The 20,690-nt window shown below is 56.6% G+C and overlaps 1 protein-coding gene across 1 annotated transcript in view; it reads left to right on the top strand.

Moving 5' to 3' along the window:
* CHD5 (chromodomain helicase DNA binding protein 5) overlaps positions 1 to 20,690 on the top strand; it is a 78,195-nt gene that overhangs the window by 19,391 nt on the left and 38,114 nt on the right. The window contains exons 3-15 of the mRNA XM_025384202.1: positions 1,069 to 1,248; positions 4,788 to 4,906; positions 5,730 to 5,968; positions 8,064 to 8,188; positions 9,444 to 9,567; positions 11,462 to 11,628; positions 11,800 to 12,021; positions 13,981 to 14,187; positions 14,399 to 14,610; positions 16,660 to 16,791; positions 16,884 to 16,992; positions 18,200 to 18,391; positions 18,477 to 18,677. Of these exons, the coding sequence (XP_025239987.1) occupies positions 1,069 to 1,248; positions 4,788 to 4,906; positions 5,730 to 5,968; positions 8,064 to 8,188; positions 9,444 to 9,567; positions 11,462 to 11,628; positions 11,800 to 12,021; positions 13,981 to 14,187; positions 14,399 to 14,610; positions 16,660 to 16,791; positions 16,884 to 16,992; positions 18,200 to 18,391; positions 18,477 to 18,677 (2,229 nt within the window). The remainder of the gene's footprint in view (positions 1 to 1,068; positions 1,249 to 4,787; positions 4,907 to 5,729; positions 5,969 to 8,063; positions 8,189 to 9,443; positions 9,568 to 11,461; positions 11,629 to 11,799; positions 12,022 to 13,980; positions 14,188 to 14,398; positions 14,611 to 16,659; positions 16,792 to 16,883; positions 16,993 to 18,199; positions 18,392 to 18,476; positions 18,678 to 20,690) is intronic.

The following is a 20,690-nucleotide window of genomic DNA, read 5'->3' as shown; positions in this document are numbered from 1 at the left end:
GGAAGTGGGGGAAGGTGGGCTTGTGCCATCCGTAGTAGTGTCTGCAGAGTCCGCACATGGAGAAAACTGGGATGTGCACGCTGCATTAATTACAGGTTTCACCTGACGAACGCAGTTCCATGGGATGTGAACTTAAGCAGAGTGCTGCGGCGCTGGGGCCTGAGATGCAATGGCCCTTCTCCAGTTGGGGCCCATCTCTGGCTGGGGCTCTTCCCTGGCTGGGGCTCTTTCTTCCCTGGCTGGGGCTCTTCTCTCGCTGGGGCCCTTCCCTGGCTGGGGCCCTTCCCTGGCTGGGGCTCTTCCTGTGCACTTCGCTTTTCTTTTTTTTTTTTTGAGACGGAGTTTCGCTCTGTCGCCCAGGCTGGAGTGCAGTGGCCGGATCTCAGCTCACTGCAAGCTCTGCCTCCCGGGTTCACGCCATTCTCCTGCCTCAGCCTCCCCAGTAGCTGGGACTACAGGCGCCCGCCACCTCGCCCGGCTAGTTTTTTGTATTTTTTAGTAGAGACGGGGTTTCACCGTGTTAGCCAGGATGGTCTCGATCTCCTGACCTCATGATCCGCCCATCTTGGCCTCCCAAAGTGCCGGGATTACAGGCTTGAGCCACCACGTCCGGCCTTCTGCACTTTGCTTTTTAACTCTGGGACCGCATCCTCCAACACCAGCTCCTGGGTCCATGCCCCGTCATGTAAAACTGGTTCAGCCTCCAAAGTCCATAGAAGCCTGATGATGACTGAAGCAGAGCCTGAGTTCACCTGCAGGGCTGCCGGAGTAGGCCAAGCTGAGCTTGCCGATGGAGAAGCCTGCTCTCACCAGAGAGCTGCTCTCACCTTGCCTCATCTGCAGGCTCCACTGCTTCCTGTGGCGTAGACCCTGGGGACAAGACTTGGCCTAGGCTGGCTTGGGGTTGCCCCTTTGGCTGGGCTTTGGGGCTGCGCCGTGAGCAGTGGTCCCTGATGATGACCGATCCCCAGCGTGGGCCAGGAGGTAGCTTTCAGGGTCATCCTGCCACCCAGGACTCTGGATTTTTGTGAGGCGTCTGTTGCCCTCACTGTCCCCCTTCTTTTCCAGGGAAGCAATGATGAGCTATCAGAGAATGAAGAGGATCTGGAAGAGAAGTCGGAGAGTGAGGGTAGTGACTACTCCCCAAATAAAAAGAAGAAGAAGAAACTCAAGGACAAGAAGGAGAAAAAAGCCAAGCGAAAAAAGAAGGATGAGGATGAGGATGATAATGATGACGGATGTTTAAAGGTGACTATGGAGGCCTGGCTGGGGGGACAGAGCGACATCCCCGTTGGAGGGGCTGAGCCTCTTCCCTATATGGGTTTTTTTTTTTTTTTTAAATGAGATGGAGTCTCTGTTGCCAGGCTGGAGTGCAGTGGCGCGACCTCTGCTTACTGCAACCTCTGCCTCCCAGATTCAAGTGATTCTCCTGCCTCAGCCTCCCGAGTAGCTGGGACTACAGGTGCATGCCACCATGCCTGGCTAATTTTTGTATTTTTGGTAGAGATGGGGTTTCACTATGTTGACCAGGATGGTCTCCATCTCTTGACCTCGTGATCCACCTGCCTCAGCCTCCCAAAGTGCTGGAATTACAGGCGTGAGCCACGGTGCCCAGCCTGTTTTTTTGTTTTTTTAAGATGGAGTTTTGCTCTGTTGCCCAGACTGGAGTGCAGTGGCTCCTGCCTTAGCCTTCCAAGTAGCTGGTACTACAGGGACGCATCACCACACCCAGCTAACTTTTGTATTTTTAGTAGAGATGGGGTTTAGCCATGTTGGCCAGGCTGGTCTTGAACTCCTGGCCTCAGGTGATCTGTCCGCTTCAGCCTCCCAAAGTGTTGGGATTACAGGCGTGAGCCACTGTGCCCGGCCTGTTCTCTGCCTTCTGACCTGAGAGCCTGAGTCCGAAGGGCCAGAGTGTCCTTTCCCACCTGACCTGAAGATGGAGCCGTGAGCGTGTGTGCTCTCGTGCATGCGTGTGTGCATGCACAGTAAGGATGGATGAAATTTAGGGCTCAGTGGTGGAGATCGTGCAGCATCTTGCTGATGTACTGGCTGCTCTGCCAACAGCTTGCCCGCATGAGTGAGCAGCTATTTCTGGGGAGAGTGATAGATAGTGTGAGCTCCAGTTTAGTGTCAGGAACCTCTTGCTTGGAGCAATTTGGGAAAATAAAACAGCAAATGGATTCTTTGCCACAAGAAGTGCTGGACAGCTTTGTTTATGGTAGGAAGGGAACTTGTGTCCTGAAATCCTGCCCAAGCAGGCATTTCTGGAGTCTCCTAGTGCATGCGGGGCAGAGCAGTTACAGAGATGGGCCAGCTCTCCCCTGGGTCCAGCATCCCCAGGAACATGGGAAATGATGTGAAGTAAGCCAGGCCTTTATGGTCATGCTGAGGTGCTCTGAAGTCTCAGAGGCTGCACCCTGGGGCTCCTTGGGGAGGCGGAGAGGCCAGGGGTGAGGCTGGTGGACAGGCAGCGGGTGAGTGACAGTGCCATCCAGGAACACTGTGCTCCCTTTGTTCTTTTATGAGACACCGAGGCTCAGTTTGGGCTGGCCGCGGATTTAAAGATAAACGCTCTGTAAATATTAGTACAGTTGCTGTTGGGTGAGGCGGAAATCATGAATGTGAATAACTGAAGTTGGGAGGTGCTGGAGGAGGAGCGATTCTTCCTGGCGGTGTCCTGACACCGGGGGTGATTTCGGGAGTCAGTGGAGTGTTGTGAGTCACAGGAGACAGATCTCTGCTGCAGGGCTGGCAGTTCTGAAAGCTTCACTTAAGGGAGTGATTCAGGGTCACCCTGTAACAGTATCATCCCCTCGCTCACCTGCTGCTCTGCTGTCTTGGGTGGGGGCCAAGGGGTCCGTGTGCCATCAGGAACAGCCGTGTGTGTCCATGGGGGCAGGTCAGCCACAGAGGGGGCCCCGTCTGGGGACTTCTCTGAGCTGTCACAGAACAGGAGGCAAGAATGGGCTCTGGAGGCCTCCCGCAGCCTGGACAGGCAGACTGGTTCTCAGTGCTGGGAGACGCTCAGGGCAGCCTTCTTTTGCAGGAGCAGAAGCCCAGCTCCGGGGCCTAGGCAGTAGAGGGATGTGTGGAATCAGGGCCCTGAGAACTGAGAGGCAAGGGGCATCGGGGTTGTGGGACCCAGTGGTGTTATCAGAGGCTGTTTCTTTGCATCATTCACCCTGCCTCTGCTGTGTCAGTGTTGGGCTTAGGCCAGACACGCTCGTGGCTGAGCACTCTTGTGGCTGAGAATGAGGGCAGCAGCTGCTCGGGGCTTCTTGGTCTCCTCCAGCAGGAGGGAGAGCAGGCCTCCAGTATCCAGGTGTGCAAGCAGGAGACCAGCATTCCCCTGATTGGACTGGCTTAAGACATGACTGGCCTGACCAGACTTTGGCCCAGGAGTGGTGTGTACTGATTGGCTTAATGTATCAGGTTGGGTAGGGGCAGCTCAGGGCTGCCTGGAAGAAGTGGGATGTTGGGGAAGGAGGAAGGCAGGTGGATTGGGTGCTAACAGTTACTAACACATTTTGACACACCCTGTTCCAAGCACCTGCACTAACTCATTCTGTTCTGCAAGGCAGTGTACCATTATCTTCATTTTACAGATGGGGAAACTGAGGCAGGAAAGTTAACTTGTCCACCTCTCACCACTGGTGTGTGGTAGAGCCAGGATCAGAAGCAGCCCATGCCCACAGCCAGCACCTCCATTTCTGAGCCCTGCCAGCCCGGGCTGCCTGTTCATCTGGTCACCTGACCCCTGGGCTAGCTCTCTTGAGAACACACTGTGCCCCTGGGATGTTGCCCCACCCCAGGCCTCAGCAGTAGTTGGACCCTCTCAGGGCCCTGTCCCCAGCTGGCCCATTGTCCCATGCCCCTGCCTTAGCAGTGTCCTGTCCTTTACAGGGGCTGACGTGGCTATACCTGGCACCCTGGGGAGGCCTCATGTCTTTTTTTTTTTTTTTTTTTGAGACAGAATCTCGGTCTGCCACCCAGGCTGGAGTGCAGTGGCGCCATCTCAGCTGACTGCAACCTCCGCCTCCTGAGTTCAAGTGATTCTCCTGCCTCAGGCTCCTGAATAGCTGGGATTACACCAACACACCCAGATAATTTTTGTATTTCAGTAGAGACGGGGTTTCAGCATGTTGGCCAGGCTGATCTCGAACTCCTGACCTCAAATGATCTGTCTGCCTTGGCCTCCCAAAGTGTTGAGATTATGGGTGTGAGCCATCACCCCTGGCCTGGAGGCTTCGTGTCTTTCTAAAGTGACTTAGGAAGCCCTGTAGCCCTACATCCTTATCAGGGACGTCTTCCTGTCTTTAGGGCACCGTGCTCTCCTGCTGTCCAAATCCCCAGAATGCAGTCCCCCAGAGGGCGAGTTCTATTGTCATGCCCTGGTGTCCCGAGGCCGGTTGGGCAGCCCTATCTCAGGATGGAGGCCTGGTCTCAGGCGTCCAGTCTCTTTTCCCACATCTGGCTGATTTCTCTTTCTGGAGGTTCTGGGCACACACATGGCCTCTCCTCAAACCCTGACATCGAACACTTTGCCTGCACTCCCACGGGCTGGCATCTGAGACACGGCACAGATTGGGAGCTGCGGGGCTGTGGGGCTGCGGGGCTGCAGGGCTTGAGTGTTTCCCAGGGTGGGTGAGAATGGTCCAGTTACGTTGCAGACATGACCCCACCTCTCTCCCCTGTGCCGAAGTCTCCTAGGCAGGGACCCTGGGGATGGGGGTACAGGTTAGAAGGCCCCTCAACAACTCTACCTCTGGCCTGGGTCTCTGTAGGAGCCCAAGTCCTCGGGGCAGCTCATGGCTGAGTGGGGCCTGGATGACGTGGACTACCTGTTCTCGGAGGAGGACTACCACACGCTGACCAACTACAAGGCCTTCAGCCAGTTCCTCAGGTGGGCCGGGCACCAGGGCTGTTCTCAAGGTCGGCACATCCTCTGGTGGTACCAAGTCGGGAGGGAGGTGGAGGAATGAAGCCCAGGTGTCTGTGGTAGGGGTGGGCTCTGTCAGGCCGACTCAGCAACCTGAGGGAGCTGGAGGGAGGGGGCAGGACCCCTTCATGTTAACGGACCTCCAGGCCTTCCCTTGTGGGCCCTGCCCCTGGGCCCTCGAGTCTCTTCCCATTGGGGAAGGTGGTTCCAGTCTTTCCTGGGGGGTCTTTCACCACCATGGCCTCTCAGCTCTGGTAGAGGTGGGACAGAGACCCAGAGGCCAACTGTAGCCCCTCTGTGGCCCCCCAAGTCTTGCAGGGCCTGAAAACCCGATGAGAAAATCACCAACTGTGTGGACAGGAAGCGGGGGTGTTTTGGGGGCGGGCTGTGGGTGTGGACAGGAAGCGGGGGAGTTTTGGGGGTGGGCTGTGGGTGTGGACAGGAAGCGGGGTGTTTTGGGGGCGGGCTGTGGGTGTGGACAGGAAGCGGGGGTGTTTTGGGGGCGGGCTGTGGGTGTGGACAGGAAGTGGGGTGTTTTGGGGGCGGGCTGTGGGTGTGGACAGGAAGCGGGGGTGTTTTGGGGGCGGGCTGTGGGTGTGGACAGGAAGCGGGGGTGTTTTGGGGGTGGGCTGTGGTCAGTGGGTTTCCTGCATAGTTTCTCTAATCAGGAACTTGAGGTTGCTGCCATAGATCGCATGCGTGGCAGAGGGGTGGGCCCTGCCGAGGCTAGGGTGGGCCTCTCATCTCACCTGGCCCTGCCCTCCCCCTCCTGCCTCTCCCCCCACAGGCCACTCATTGCCAAGAAGAACCCGAAGATTCCCATGTCCAAAATGATGACCGTCCTGGGTGCCAAGTGGCGGGAGTTCAGCGCCAACAACCCCTTCAAGGGCAGCTCGGCGGCAGCAGCGGCGGCGGCAGTGGCTGCGGCTGTAGAGACAGTCACCATCTCCCCTCCGCTAGCCGTCAGCCCCCCGCAGGTGCCCCAGCCTGTGCTTATCCGCAAAGCCAAGACCAAGGAGGGCAAAGGTAAGGCTGGGGGTGAGTGGGCACCTCACTAGTCCCGCTGGGAAGAGATCGCCCTCAGACCCTACAGGAGAAGCCACAGGGCAGACGCGGGCAGGGAGGGGCAGCTGGGGTGCTCCTTATCGATGGCCCTGTGCCCGTGTGACCTTGGATTGCTTGGTCCTTTCTCAGCAGTGAGGCAGCATCCCTCACCTCTTTTGTGCCTGACTACCTTTTGGGGCTGGTGGAGAATCAGAGGTGATGATGTGGGCTGAGGTTTGGGAGGTTTGAGCCTGGCCAGCCAGGAGGTGCTCCTGACGTGGGCCTGGAGGGATGGCAAGAACAGAGGTACGCAGAGTGGAGCCACTCCAGCCCCGGTCTCTGGGAGTTGGCAGGCTCTTGGGTTTCAGCCTGTGCTGTTCCTGGGGAGGAGGAGGAGGCCCCAGTTGAGCCCGTCTCTCCCTCTTGTCTGCACACCCACTGTGTGCAGGGTTGTTCTCCAGGCCCTTGGCCAGCGTGGAGCATGGAGGCCCTGCCTCTCCAGCTTTAGGATCCGGGAAGCAGGCAGGAGTTGGAGGGACTGGGCATGGCCAGGTCTGGCTTCCCAGGGAGGCTGTTCTGGGACAGGCCTGGAAGGAGGTCGAGATCCAAATTCTGCCTCAGTGGCTGGGTGTCTGGGTGGGGAGGATGGGGGCAGCAGAGGCCCCCTGTGACTTGAAGGCCCTGGGGGAGGGAGGTTTTTGGGTGGGGGTTTCTGGCCTCTTGGAGGTTGGGGACATTGATCTCCCCAGGGCTGTCAGTCACCTGCATCTCAGCTTTCCTAGGTGGCCTGAAATTTTTTTTTTTTTTTGACAGACTCTCACTCTGTCGTCCAGGCTGGAGTACAGTGGCACGATCTCTGCTCACTGCAACCTCCGCCTTCTGGGTTCAAGCAATTTTCCTGCCTCAGCCTCCTGAGTAGCTAGGATTACAGGAGTGCACCACCACACCTGCCTAATTTTTTGTATTTTTAGTAGAGATGGGGTTTCGCCGTGTTGGCCAGGCTGGTCTCGGAACTCCTGACCTCAGCCTCCCAGAGTGCTGGGCTTGCAGGCATGAGCCACCGTGTCCAGCTGATTTGGGTTTTGATGGAAGGGGCTGAGGGGGCTCTGGGGATCCCTTCTTTCAGCCCCAAGGAGCTTTAGTTTCTGGGGTGCTGTGTCTGACACCACTGTGCCAAGTCTCTGAAGGGAGCCTGGCGGGCGAAGTGACAAGGCTCAGAGTCTGTTCCCTGTCCTGCTCTGTCTGGGCCATCAGGATCTCGGGAGGGGCTCCCGGCCCGCCCCTGTAGGCCCAGCCTGGCTTGTTTTCTCGTTTCCTCTCGGGCTCCAGCTGCTGAGCTATTGATTCCATGAACTGCCTATTCAGAGCTTGGAAAATTGAAATAGATTTTCCATGGCGCCATGGAGGGTGCAGCTGGGCTCCTAGCTCCATGTCCCTGTATGTGGTGTGGCCAGAGGAGGGCCTGGGGAGAGGCTGCCTCTGTGGGGTGTGCATCCCTGCCTCCAGGCCCCCCTTCCTTCCTGGGTCATTACTCCCCGGGTAGCTAATTGCCCTGTGGCCAGCTCCATAAAAACAGCCTCAACCCTGCTGGCCCTTGCTGGGGTTGACTGGCAGAGGTGGGGCGGTCTTGGGTGGGACCAATATTACCTGGCTAGCAGGTGGGAAAAGGCCTTTTGGCCCCAGGACATCCTTTGGGGGCTCAGGCATGGATCACAGGTGCGTGGCTGTGCCTTCAGTGGCCCTGCTGGCTGTGGGGGATGGCTGGTGCCTCCTTTCGGTGGTTGGGGACAGTATAGGGGCTCCTCCCAAGAGAGCCACATTTCTGTTGGTTGTGGACAAGGGGCAGCAGGGTGGTCAGAGCAGCCTCCGGTCAGAGCCGTCGTCTGGTTTTGCCTCATTTGCTGTGTGATTTTAAGCAAGGGTTTCACCTCTCCAAGCTTCAGGTATCTCGTCTGAAAAGGGGTGATGGTAGAAATGACCCTTTCCTTATTGTGTAACCGAGAGCTCAGTGAGATGATGGCAGGAAGCAGGCCATCAGTGGTGGCAGTGGTTGGCTATCATTACCACTGTGTTTCAGGGCCTGGAGTGAGGAAGAAGATCAAAGGCTCCAAAGATGGGAAGAAAAAGGGCAAAGGGAAAAAGATGGCCGGGCTCAAGTTCCGCTTTGGAGGGATCAGCAACAAGAGGAAGAAAGGCTCCTCGGTAAGTGTGTGTGTGTGCGCACTTGTGTGTGTGTTTGCAGCATATGTGTCTGCATGTGAGCACGCAGGGGCCAGGCGAGGGCCTTCAGTTCATTACAAACTAGCTGGGGCAGGTTGCACCCCTCCCCTACTCTCCTTCCAGTCTACGTGCAGATGTGCTGGACCTCAGTTTCTCCATTTGTGTGATGAGGGGTTTAGACTGAATCCTTCCAAGGACCCTTCTGACTTGGACTCTGGGCAGGGAGTACTCCCCTGGTTCACCCTCCTGAGCTGGGAGCTCAGTCATGGCTCCTGCTGTCTACAACTGTAGCTCCATTTGGGCAGCAGGTGGAGGAATCTGTCCTGGTGGGGCCTGGCCGCCCAGCGCCCAGGTCTGCTCTTGGGGGAGTGGTTGGATGGGGCTGGACCCTAGAGAAGTGGCATGTGGGCAGGATCAGACTGGCTGGAGTCCCAGTTACCTCCTCCTGTCCTCAGGGCCAGCTCTGGGCCCAGGCTCAGACGCTAAGCCCAGGTCTTACTCAACCTTGGGGCCCCCCTTTCTCTGTGAGTGTGAGGGGTGTTCACCCTCGTCACCCCCATAGGTAGCTGCCTCCCTCACCTCACCCCCACCCTGCAGTGGGGTGGAGTTGGAAGCTGTTTCCCTGCCCTTTGGCAGAAGCCAGTGTCAGGTCTGGAGGGGAGCATGGAGAGAAGGTATGGCCCACCCTGGAGCTGATGGTCTAGTTCAGCTTAGCAGATATTTGTTGAGCACCTACTGTGTGCCAGGCCCTCTGCTCAGCCATGGCGGGCCATAGTCCTGTAGCACTTGTCACCTGGCAGGCATGTTCGCTGGTGGAGAGTCCGTGATATACCAGTCAGATGGGACAGGCCAGACCTGGCACACAGGCAGTCACAATAGGTCCAGTAAAGGAGAGATCTGGGAAGACTCCTTGGAGGAGTTGTCCCTAGGGCTGCCCCTTGAAGGATGTTTAGGAGTTTGGCAGGATGGAGGGCAGGGCCTGGGGAGCTGTTCAGAGGTGGAAATTGTGGGAAGTGTCTGAGGCTGGAGAGCAGGGCTCTGGGTGGGTGGTGGGACATCGGGCTGGACAGGTAGGCTGTAATGTGAGGTGTTCAGCTGTGTGGGGGGCTGAGGCGAATCGCAGAGAGTATTGTGTCTCCAGAGCCTCTTCTGTGCTTTGTCCCACCCCACACTGCCCAGGCCAGCGAAGCCTTCTGGGTGAGGCCCTGGGATCACAGGACCTTGTCTTCCCCTGTAGAGTGAAGAAGATGAGAGGGAGGAGTCGGACTTCGACAGCGCCAGCATCCACAGTGCCTCCGTGCGCTCCGAGTGCTCTGCAGCCCTGGGCAAGAAGAGCAAGAGGAGGCGCAAGAAGAAGAGGAGTATGACTCCCCTTCCAGAGAGTTCTTGGCCTGCTGGGTGGATGTAGGGGGGCACTAGTAGGACTCCCCATGTGGAGGGTTCTCGGCCTGCGGGGTGGATGTGTGGGGCATGGAACCTCCCCGCGGGAAGCAGGGGAAGGGCATCCTCATGTCTTGGCCAGGTGGGGCCCCTGTGTTTCACACACGGCCCTGGTCTCTACTGTCTGGGGAGGGGCATCCTGTCCCAGTGAGGAAAGAACATGGAACCTATGGTGGGAGCCTCCCCAGGGCATTTGCATTAGCAGTGTGGTGACCGAAGAGGGAAGTGCTTCATCTCATCACCATCCTCTATTCAGTCACCCCCCACCCACTTAACACCCATCTGTCCCCTCGCCTCCCTTCCCATCCCTCCCTCTCCCTCTTTCCCTCAGTTCCTTTTTATCCATCCATCCCTTATCCATCCAGCCATTCATCCATCATCCATCATCCATCCATCTGTCAGCTATCCATCCACCATCCATCCATCCATCTATTCATTCATTCTTTTGTCCATCCATCCACCCATCCATCATCCCATCACCCATCCATCCACTTGCCCATCCATCCATCCATCTATCCATCCGTCCGTCCGTCCTTTTGTCCATCCATCCAGCCATCCATCCGTCTGTTCATCCATCCATCCCATCCATCCATCCATCCATTTGTCCATCCATCCATCATCCATCCATTTGTCCGTTCATCCATCATCCATCCATCCATCATCTATCCATCCATTTGTCCATCCATTATCCATTCATTTGTCCATCTATTATCCATTCATTTGTTCACCCACCATCCATCCATCCATGTACCCATCTATCCATCCATCATTCATTTGTCTACCCATCCATCCATTTGTTCATTCATCCATCCATCCATTCTTTTGCCCACCCATCCATCTATTTGTGCATCCATCCATCCATTTGTCCATCATCCATCCATTCATGCATCCATCATCCTTCCATTTGTCCATCCATTATCCATCCATTTGTCCATGCATTCATCCATCTATTTGTTTATCCATACATCCATGCATTCTTTTGTCCATTCATCCGTCTATACATCCATCCACTTGTCCATCCATCCATCCATCCATCCATTTGTCCATCCGTCATTCATCTGTTTGCCCATCCATCCACTCATTTGCCCATCCATCCATTCATCTGTCCATCCATTTGTCCATCCATCCATCCATCCATTATCCATCCGCCTATCCATTTGTCCATCCATCCATCATCTATCCATTTGTCCATCCATTATCCATCCATTTGTTCATCTATCCATCCATCCATCCGTCCGTTCATCATCCATCCATCCATTTGTCCATTCATCATCCATCCATTTGTCTATTCATCATTCATCATCCGTCCATCCATTTGTCCATTCATCATCCATCTCTTCATCCATCTGTCTATCCATTTGTCCATCTATCCATCTGTTCATCTATGAGTCCATCCATCCATCCATTTGTCCATTCATCATCCATCGCTCCATCCATCCATTTGTTCATCTATCAGTCCATCCATCCATCCATCCATCCATCCATCCATCCATCCATTTTGTTCATCCATCGTCCATCCATCCATTTGTCCATCCATTCATCCATCCATCCATTTGTCCATTCATCCATCTATCCATTCATCTTTCTACCCATCCACCCACTCTCTTACTCTTCCTTCCTTCCTTCTTTCCTTTTATCCATCTTCTATCTCCTCACCCTTTTACAACCTCAACCATCAGTCCACTCATCCACCCACCTATCCACCCACTATCTATTATGCATCTACTCTGTGCCTGTCTGGCCTGGGGCGGTGCAGTTGGTTGTGTTCTGGGAGTGCGGATGAGGCCTTCCATGACTGCCTCTCCCCTACCTTAGTTGATGATGGTGACGGTTATGAGACAGACCACCAGGATTACTGTGAGGTGTGCCAGCAAGGTGGGGAGATCATCCTGTGCGACACCTGCCCGAGGGCCTACCATCTTGTGTGCCTGGACCCAGAGCTGGAGAAGGCTCCCGAGGGCAAGTGGAGCTGCCCCCATTGTGTAAGCCTTGGCAGAGCCCCGGGCTGGGAGCGGGGCCACGCCTGGCTCCCCCACCCCTGTGCCCTCATTTGGGGGCAGAATGCGGGGAAATGCTGTGGGGGAGGGAGGGAGTCAGGCCCTGGTGGAGCGGGGACCCCGCCCAGGGTGCCTCCACCTGGCCTCCTCCCCCAGGAGAAGGAGGGGATCCAGTGGGAGCCAAAGGACGACGACGACGAAGAGGAGGAGGGCGGCTGCGAGGAGGAAGAGGATGATCACATGGAGTTCTGCCGCGTGTGCAAGGACGGGGGCGAGCTGCTCTGCTGCGATGCCTGCCCCTCCTCCTACCACCTGCATTGCCTCAACCCGCCACTGCCCGAGATCCCAAACGGTGAATGGCTCTGCCCGCGCTGTACTGTGAGTGTTCCGCCCGCCCCGCGCCGGACGCCCCGCCCCACCCCAGGAACAGGCCCCGCCCCCAGGGGAAGGCCTGCCCTCCTCAAAAGGCCCCGCCCCTGCCAGCTCCGGACCCGCCTCGGTAGCTGATCCCGCAAAGCTCCGCCCGCGCCGCTCGAGGCCACGCCCACTCTAGCTTCCCCGCATCCCGCTCCGTGTCTGACCCCACTAGAGACGGGAGGCATGAGTGTTAGGGAAAGGCAGGCAGGTCTGTGGTGATCATGCCAATACCACGACCACTGTTCAGTGACCACGTGCTCTGCAAGGGCTCCACATTCATCATAGTATCCTTTAACATTACTGAGTATTCTGGCACCACGCATTTTGTTATTTCCTTTTCAGATGAGAAAACTGAGGCTCAGGGAAGCAGAATGACCTGCCTAAGGCTACACAAGGGCCAAACTGTCCCTCAGATTCAAGTCCCTGGAGCCACCCCAGACCTGGCTCCTGTTCCGAGGCTGGGGATAGGGAGAGGGTAGGAGGGTCCTAGGGCCAGAGCATCAGTTTCTGCAGGAAGAGGGGCACCCCCATCCCTCATCCCCCAATCACAGTAGACATCGGAAGGCCCCTTGCTCTGAGCTGTCTGCCCTGCGCCCCGCGGTGCCAGATCCCCCACCCCTCAGGTCCTGGGCTGTGCTGCCTTTAGCCCTGGGCCGTCCCGTGTGCATGTGGGCTTGTGCTGTGTGTGTGTGTGTGTGCGCGTGCATCCGCGAGCATACTTGTCTGTGTCTGTGTCGGGGTCAGGGGAGGACCCTTTTGAGGGGTGCAGCCTCCTGTGCTTTCCTAGGATTCATGGAAGGCCCTGGGGATGGGAGGGAGGCAGGAGTGGAGTTCCTCTCAGCTTCTTCCCTGAGGAGTTGGGATGGGGTGGGAGGGTCCCCTCTTCCACTCCCCCCAGAGGCAGTGGAGGAGCCTTTCCTGCCTCCCGTGTCCTCCTCCTCCTCTGCCTCTTGGCCTTTGCTGTCACCAAGGCCAAAGGAAGGCTGGCTATGTGGTATACCTTGCACCTCTAGAATGCCTTCAGGTGTGATGTGGCACCACAAACCTGGTAGGTGGAGGAAGGGGTGGGCCATTTTACAAATGGGAAAGCAGGCTCAGTAGGCTTGGACAAGTTTCCGAGGACAGGTAGTAGCAGAGCTGGGACCTGCTGTCCCCAACAGAGCTGTCTCCCTGAATCAGTCACCCCTGACCCTGTCCAGCCAGGCTCAGCACCGCCTCCTTGGAGGGCCAAGGCTGCTCCCACCCATCTCAGGGCCCAGGTGGTGGGGTTTGTGGCGGTTGCATTTCTCGCCTTTGCCAGCCAGCAGCTCATTGTCACCGTAGCATCGGTCAGGGCCCGTGCAGTGTGTCTGTGGGCTGCCAGAAATGGGGCCTCATTGTCCCAGCCTAGATGCACAGTGCTTGGGTGCAGCCCTGCCCCAGGTGAGGGATGGCGGATTGGAGGCTGCCATGTCCCTGAGCTCCAGCACGGGGCTCATGCTCCCTGGGTGCTTGGGGGTCACACAATGATGTGACCTCTTTTCAGGGTACAATGGGAAGACCTAAGGTAGGGGAAGTCCAGAACTTCATATTCTGCTCCCTGCTCTGCTGTCCCTTGCCAAGTGGGCCTCAGTTTCCCCCTCTGTCGTGTGCATATGGCAGTCTTACCTACCCTGGCTGAGATATTCTGGGTGCCGATGAGTTTACCACTGAGTGAAAGGGCCACGTGGTCTCCCAGACCCCCATTGCCCGTCTCCTGTGTGCATGACCCATGCGGCTCCTGAGGACGGGGTGGATGTCATGGCGTCACGGTGGTGCTGTTCTGACTTGGGGACAGTGGCACTGATGGGAGGGAGCCTGCGTGGCAGCCTGCTGTCATGGGAGCCTCAGGGTGGGGCCCTGCAGCTGAGCCCCACCTTGGGGACCCTTCTCTGTCCACAGTGTCCCCCACTGAAGGGCAAAGTCCAGAGGATTCTACACTGGAGGTGGACGGAGCCCCCTGCCCCCTTCATGGTGGGGCTGCCTGGGCCTGACGTGGAGCCCAGCCTCCCTCCACCCAAGCCCCTGGAGGGCATCCCTGAGAGAGAGTTCTTTGTCAAGTGGGCAGGGCTGTCCTACTGGCACTGCTCCTGGGTGAAGGAGCTACAGGTGAGTGCCCGGCAGGGTGGCTGTGCCAAGGCTCAGGACCTGGTGAGCCCTGGACCCTCCCGGGCTGGCGGGAAGGGGCTGAAGCGCCTCTGACTGAGGGGTGCTGTTGGGAGTTGGGGTGGTGCTGGGCTGGGGCTAGGGGAGCTGGATAGGGAGACGCAGAGGGCCATGGCTCATCCCCCTTCTGTGGCTCGTGCCTGTCTGTGAGCAGCTGGAGCTGTACCACACGGTGATGTATCGCAACTACCAAAGAAAGAATGACATGGATGAGCCGCCCCCCTTTGACTACGGCTCTGGGGATGAGGATGGCAAGAGCGAGAAGAGGAAGAACAAGGACCCCCTCTATGCCAAGATGGAGGAGCGCTTCTACCGCTATGGTATCAAGCCAGAGTGGATGATGATTCACCGAATCCTAAACCATAGGTGTGTGCCTGCAGCTGGCTACCCTCCCTGCCCATCACTGGGGCTGGGCCACATCAGCTCCTTTGCTCTGTAAAATGGTGCAGGGCAGGGCACCAGGGCCCTTGCTTTGGGGCTGCTGTGCAGGACCACATGTGGGCACAGCAGGGGCACAAGGAAGGGGCCTAGGGCTCCCAGTGCTGGAGATCTGCCTGACCTGCTGGAGGGGCCGTCCCATGCATGCCTGCACACTCGTGCACACGTGTTCACACCCTTGGGGGTTCGTGCTGGGTTACTGCTTGATACCAGCAGGAGGGGTCTGAGGATGCGGGAGGCCCGAGGTGTGGGGGTATGTCCGCATTTCCCCCACGTTTGTAATAGTAGCTGGCTGTACTGAGCACTGCCTACCCTGGGAGAGAGGCGTCTTTCTTTTACCTCTGTTTTACTGATGTGAGAATAGGCACAGCAAGGTTAAGTCACTTGCCAGAATCACACAGCCACGGAGTGGAGCTGGGATTTGAACCCCATGCTTTCTGACTGCAGGACCTACTTTCTTAGCCACTGTTGCACCCCCCAGTGCCCCAGCAGCAGCTCTTCCTGGAGCAGTCTGGCAATTCCCTGGGATGCCTTAGCAATCAGAGGTTGCAGGAGGCTGGGACAAAGAGCCGGAGGCAGGAGGCCCGTGGGCTTTGGTTTTGATTTGGTGGGTGATGGGAACTCCTGCCGATTCTTGAGTTTAGGGGCTTGAGAACTGGTGGTGGCTGACAGATGGGCCTTGGGGTGGGGCCCAGAGTACCTGCTGTGTGGTGGCAGCTTGGAGCTTATGCTCCCCAACCTGGCTACCCTGTGGCCTCTGCCTTTGAGGGGCTTAGGATCGGTGGCCTCTGCCACTCAGTGCTTCTGGCTTCAGGCAGCTGTTGGGTAGAGCAGAGGTTAAGAGCCTGAGCCAGATGTTCAGATTTCAGTCCTGGCTCCCGACTGCTGGGCTTTGAGGCCCTTGTAGGGAACAGGCTGCTGCACAGGTGACCGGAGCTTGCCAGAGGCTGGCTGTGGGCAGTCTTCAGAAGGAGGGGCGCGGAACTTGAAAAAGCTGCCCCTTCAACTATGGGACACCCACGTTTTTCCTCTCCAGACCTTCCTGAGAATGACCTTCAAGGGTCAGTTTCTGTGGGAACCTAATTCCCGGCAATGAATTGGCCTACGGTTTTCTACCTTTACTAAACTGCATGCTAAAAATATACATGGTAGTTTTTCTCTCTGCTCCAAAGTGGGACAGGTGAAGCTCCCCTGGATTTATTCCCCCAGTCTGCAAAACAATCAATTATGTATTGGAAAACAAACAAACATCGGTTTCTGTGGTAACTGGAGATTTGTCTTTCTCTTTATGGCCCCCAGGCCCACAGCAGCCGCTGCCCACCGGGTCTGTGTACCTCCTCGGCGCTGCTGTGTGGGGTAGCCATGCCCCGGCCCGGCCCTGCAGCACTCCTCTGGCCTGGTTGCCTTAGCCTGGGCGGGTGGGAGGCCCTGAGGACCCTCCCAGTGGCCAGAATCAAGCTGTGTGCTGCTGGGCTTGGCCACTGGGTCCTTGTGTCCCCGGAAGAGACCACCTCACATGCAGGAATTGCGTCCTTATCTACTTTGCAGAGACGGCTCCTCACCCTACATGGCCACTGCACAAGTCCTTCCCGTATTTTAAGTTAGAAAACTGAGTCCATTGGCAGGAAAGAGAACTTTCCAACTTAGAAATCCAGGACTCCTGTGACCATCCAGATCCCGTGACAAATGGGATTCATGCCTGCCACAGAGGCGCACAGGATGCGGGAGGCTGGCTGGTTGCTCCTCTGTCAGCTGGCCTCCGTGTCCCTCTCTGGCTCTGCCCTGTCCCCCTCTCATTCGCTGTGTGGCCCCGGGCAAGCCGCTGCACCTCCCTGGAGCTTCTGCCCTCGTCCCCTCCTCCTGGCTGGGCCCAGCATCCGAGGCGACCCTGGGTGTGAGTGGCTCTGCATCCTGGGAGGTTCATCAAACCCGTGCTGTGGCGCCCTGAGCGACCCACATCTGTTCACTGTGTTGCAGCTTTGACAAAAAGGGGGATGTGCACTACCTGATCAAGTGGAAAGACCTGCCCTATGACCAGTGCACCTGGGAGATCGATGACATCGACATCCCCTACTATGACAACCTCAAGCAGGCCTACTGGGGCCACAGGTGGGCCGCAGGGATCCGGCTGCTGGGCACAGGCTGCCGGGGTCTGCTCCTGGGCTGAGCCTTGCTCACCTGCATCCTATGGCTTTTCCTAGGGAGCTGATGCTGGGGGAAGACACCAGGCTGCCCAAGAGGCTGCTCAAGAAGGGCAAGAAGCTGAGGGACGACAAGCAGGAGAAGCCGCCGGACACGCCCATTGTGGACGTGAGTTGGGGGGGGGCAGCAGTGGGTGGGGTTGCCAGGGCCTGCCCACCCCAGACTTGAATGTGCAGGGGGTGTGTGTTCTCAAAGGGACGTTTCCTTGGGCCCTCATGGCTTGTGCAGACAGTGTTATGCCCATGTAGGCTAGGACAGCCGCAAGGCACCTCATAGCACTGCAGCTGACACGCTGCTTATACACCACTCTCACCTGGGAGGAGACCCAACTCACTCAGCAGAGCTCTCTGGGTGTCCACTAGCGCCTGGCCTTGGGCTCGAGCCCTGGGCATCTGTTTCAGAAGATGCACTGTCTTCTAGGGGCCCTTGGTGGGTATCCACAGAACACAGAGGGCCCGGCCTGGGACTATCAGGCGCCTGTCAGATGCCGAGGAAAGGCAGATGGGCCTGGTCCATTGGGAGGACTGCATGGGGCCAGTGACCTTGAGCAGGATCAAGAGGCAAATGGGCTGGGCATGGTGGCTCATGCCTGTAATCCTAACACCATGGGAGGCTGGGGTGGGAGGGCCGCTTGAACCCAGAAGTTTGAGGCAACATAGTGAGATCCCACCTCTACATAAAATTTAAAAATTAGCCAGGCATGGTGCTGTGCCTGTGGTCCCAGCTACTAGGGAGGCTGAGGTAGGAGAATCCCTTGAGTCCAGGAAATTGAGGCTGCAGTGAGCCATGATCGTGCCACTGCACTCCAGACTGGGCAACAGAGACTCAGTCTCAAAAAAAAAAAAGAAAAAGCAAATGTCAAATGCTTGGATCAAGTGGAGGAGCCAGTTATTGGGGGCGTTGAGAGTGCCCCAGATAGACGTTCGTTTTGTTGTTCATCAAAAAAATAGTGAGTAAGTGACTACATGTCCCAGGCCCTGGATGGTGCTCAAGAGGAGGCAGTGAGCAGGACCAAGGTGGTGATGACAACCTGGGCTCAAAGTCAGAGAATTCAGCAGTTGGAAAATTTCCCTGATAGGGGAAGTACAGGGCTGCCATGGGAGGACACTGCGGGAGCACTTCAGCCAGGCTGGGAGTCAGGGAGGGCTTCCTAGAGGACAGAGGTGTTCCATCCAAGAACTGGAGAAGAGTTACGGAGACAGACAGGAGAGGGCAGAGTGTTCCAGGCAGAAGGAATTGCATGTGCAAAGGTCTGTAGTGTGGACTCTGGTGGCCCAGGATCTGGGGCGTGTCTGAACCGCTGCCTCCCCTGCAGCCCACGGTCAAGTTCGACAAGCAGCCGTGGTACATCGACTCCACAGGCGGCACGCTGCACCCGTACCAGCTGGAGGGCCTCAACTGGCTGCGCTTCTCCTGGGCGCAGGGCACTGACACCATCCTGGCCGATGAGATGGGTCTGGGCAAGACGGTGCAGACCATCGTGTTCCTCTACTCCCTCTACAAGGAGGTGGGCAGGCGGGGCAGGTGGCCAGGAGGGGTGGCCGGTCCTGGCCGAGGGCAGCTGGTCTCACGGCATTGTCCCCTTTCTTCAGGGCCACTCCAAGGGGCCCTACCTGGTTAGTGCGCCCCTCTCCACCATCATCAACTGGGAACGCGAGTTTGAGATGTGGGCACCCGACTTCTATGTGGTCACCTACACGGGGGACAAGGAGAGCCGCTCGGTGATCCGGGAGAACGAGTTTTCCTTTGAGGACAATGCCATTCGGAGTGGGAAGAAGGTGTTCCGTATGAAGGTGAGGGCTCGCCATCCTTGGAAGGACGGTAGGAAGACCCTGGGTCTGGTTCAGGGACCACAGGTGCCCTGTCCTCCTTCGGGGTCCCTCAGCCTGGGAGGGCTACTGAGGCTGGCAGACTCCGAAGGACTTGTCCTAGAGGCTGAGTTACTACCATGTCAGTTTTCTGGGGCTCCTGTTAACAAAGTGTTACAGACGGGGTGGCTTCAAACAGCAGGGATGTATTCAGTCACAGTTCTGGAGGCTGGAGGTTGGAAATCAAGGCGAGGGCAGGGCGGCGTGCCTCTGAAGGCTCTAGGGGAGAATCCTCCCTTCCTCCTTCCAGCCTCCTGGTGGCGGCAGGAGTTCACTGGCCTGCAGCCGTCAAGTCAGTTTCTGCCTCTGTTAGCACATGGGGTTTTCCCCTTTGTGTCTGTTTCTCATCCTATAAAGATATCATTCATACTGGATTTAGGGCCCACCCTAATCTAATATGATCTCATCTTAGCTACTTATTTTATTTATTTATTTTTTTGAGACACTGTATCACCCAGGCTGGAGTGCAGTGGGGTGATCTCGACTCACTGCAACCTCCCCTTCCTGGGTTGAAGTGGTTCTCCCACCTCAGCCTCGCGAGTAGCTGGGACTCCAGGAGTGCGCCATCACGGTCGGCTAATTTTGTATTTTTTGGTGGAGACGGGTTTCACCGTGTTGGCCAGGCTAGTCTTGAGCTCCTGAGCTCCAGTGATCTGCCCTTCTCGGCCTCCCAAAGTGCTGGGATTACAGGAGTGAGCCACTGTGCCTGGCCCCAACTAATTATTATTATTATTATTATTATTATGAGACGGAGTCTCATTCTGCCGCTCAGGCTGGAGTGCAGTATGGCACGATCTCAGCTCGCTGCAACCTCTGCCTCCGAGTTCAAGCAATTCCCATGCCTCAGCCTCCAGAGTAGCTTGGATTGCAGGCATATACCACAATGCCCAGCGAATTTTTTGTATTTTAGTAGAGACGGGGTTTCACCATGTTGCTCAGGCTGGTCTCGAACTCCTAAGCTCAGGCAATCTGCCTGCCTTGGCCTCCCAAATTGTTAAGATTACAAGTGCGAGCCACCATGCTCAGCCTATTATTATTATTATTATTATTATTATTATTATTATTTTGAGACAGGGTCTCACTCTGTCACCCAGGCTAGAGTGCAGTGATGTGATCATAGCTCACTGCAGCCTTGACCTCCAGGAGCTGGGACTACAGGGACACACCACCACACCCAGCTAACTTTTACATTTTTTGTAGAGATGGGGTCTCCCTTATGTTGCTCAGGCTGGTCTGGTACTCCTGGGCTCAAGCGATCCTCCTGCCTCAGCCTCGCAAAGCATGGGGATTATAGGCATTGAGCCACCATGCCCAGACAACTAATTATGTCTGCAAAGACCCTATTTCCAAAAGAGCTTCTGGGTGGACATGAACGCTGGGGGGACACTATTCAATGCAGTGCACCAGCTGTGTGACTTCGGGCAAGTCACGTGGCCTCTCTGGGCCTCAGTGTTTTCTCAGCAAAATGGAGTTAACAGACACACACCCCACAGAGTCAAGTGAGTTAATAAGCACGAGGTCTCATGGTGCCATGAACCCTACGAGGTCTTGTTAAAGCACAGTCTCTGACCCAGCAGTGCTGGGGTGGGGCCCGAGCCTCTGCATTTCATTTTTTCTTTTTCTTTTTTTTTTTTTTGAGACGGAGTTTCACTCGTTGCCCAGGCTGGAGTGCAATGGCACAATCTTGGCTCACCACAACCTCCGCCTCCCAGGTTCAAGCAATTCTCCTGCCTCAGCCTCCCTGATAGCTGGGATTATAGGCATGTGCCACCACGCCCAGCTAATTTTGTATTTTTAGTAGAGACAGGGTTTCTCCATGTTGGTCAGGCTGGTCTTGAACTCCCGACCTCAGGTGATCCACCCGCCTCGGCCTCCCAAAGTGCTGGGATCATAGGCGTGAGCCACCACGCCCAGCCTTTTTTTTTTTTTTTTTTTTTT

The sequence above is a fragment of the Theropithecus gelada genome, chromosome 1 (assembly GCF_003255815.1).
Source record: "Theropithecus gelada isolate Dixy chromosome 1, Tgel_1.0, whole genome shotgun sequence".
NCBI classification, from domain to species: domain Eukaryota; kingdom Metazoa; phylum Chordata; class Mammalia; order Primates; family Cercopithecidae; genus Theropithecus; species Theropithecus gelada.
Note: the sequence above shows the minus strand (reverse complement) of the source record. Positions and strands in the feature narration are given on the sequence as shown.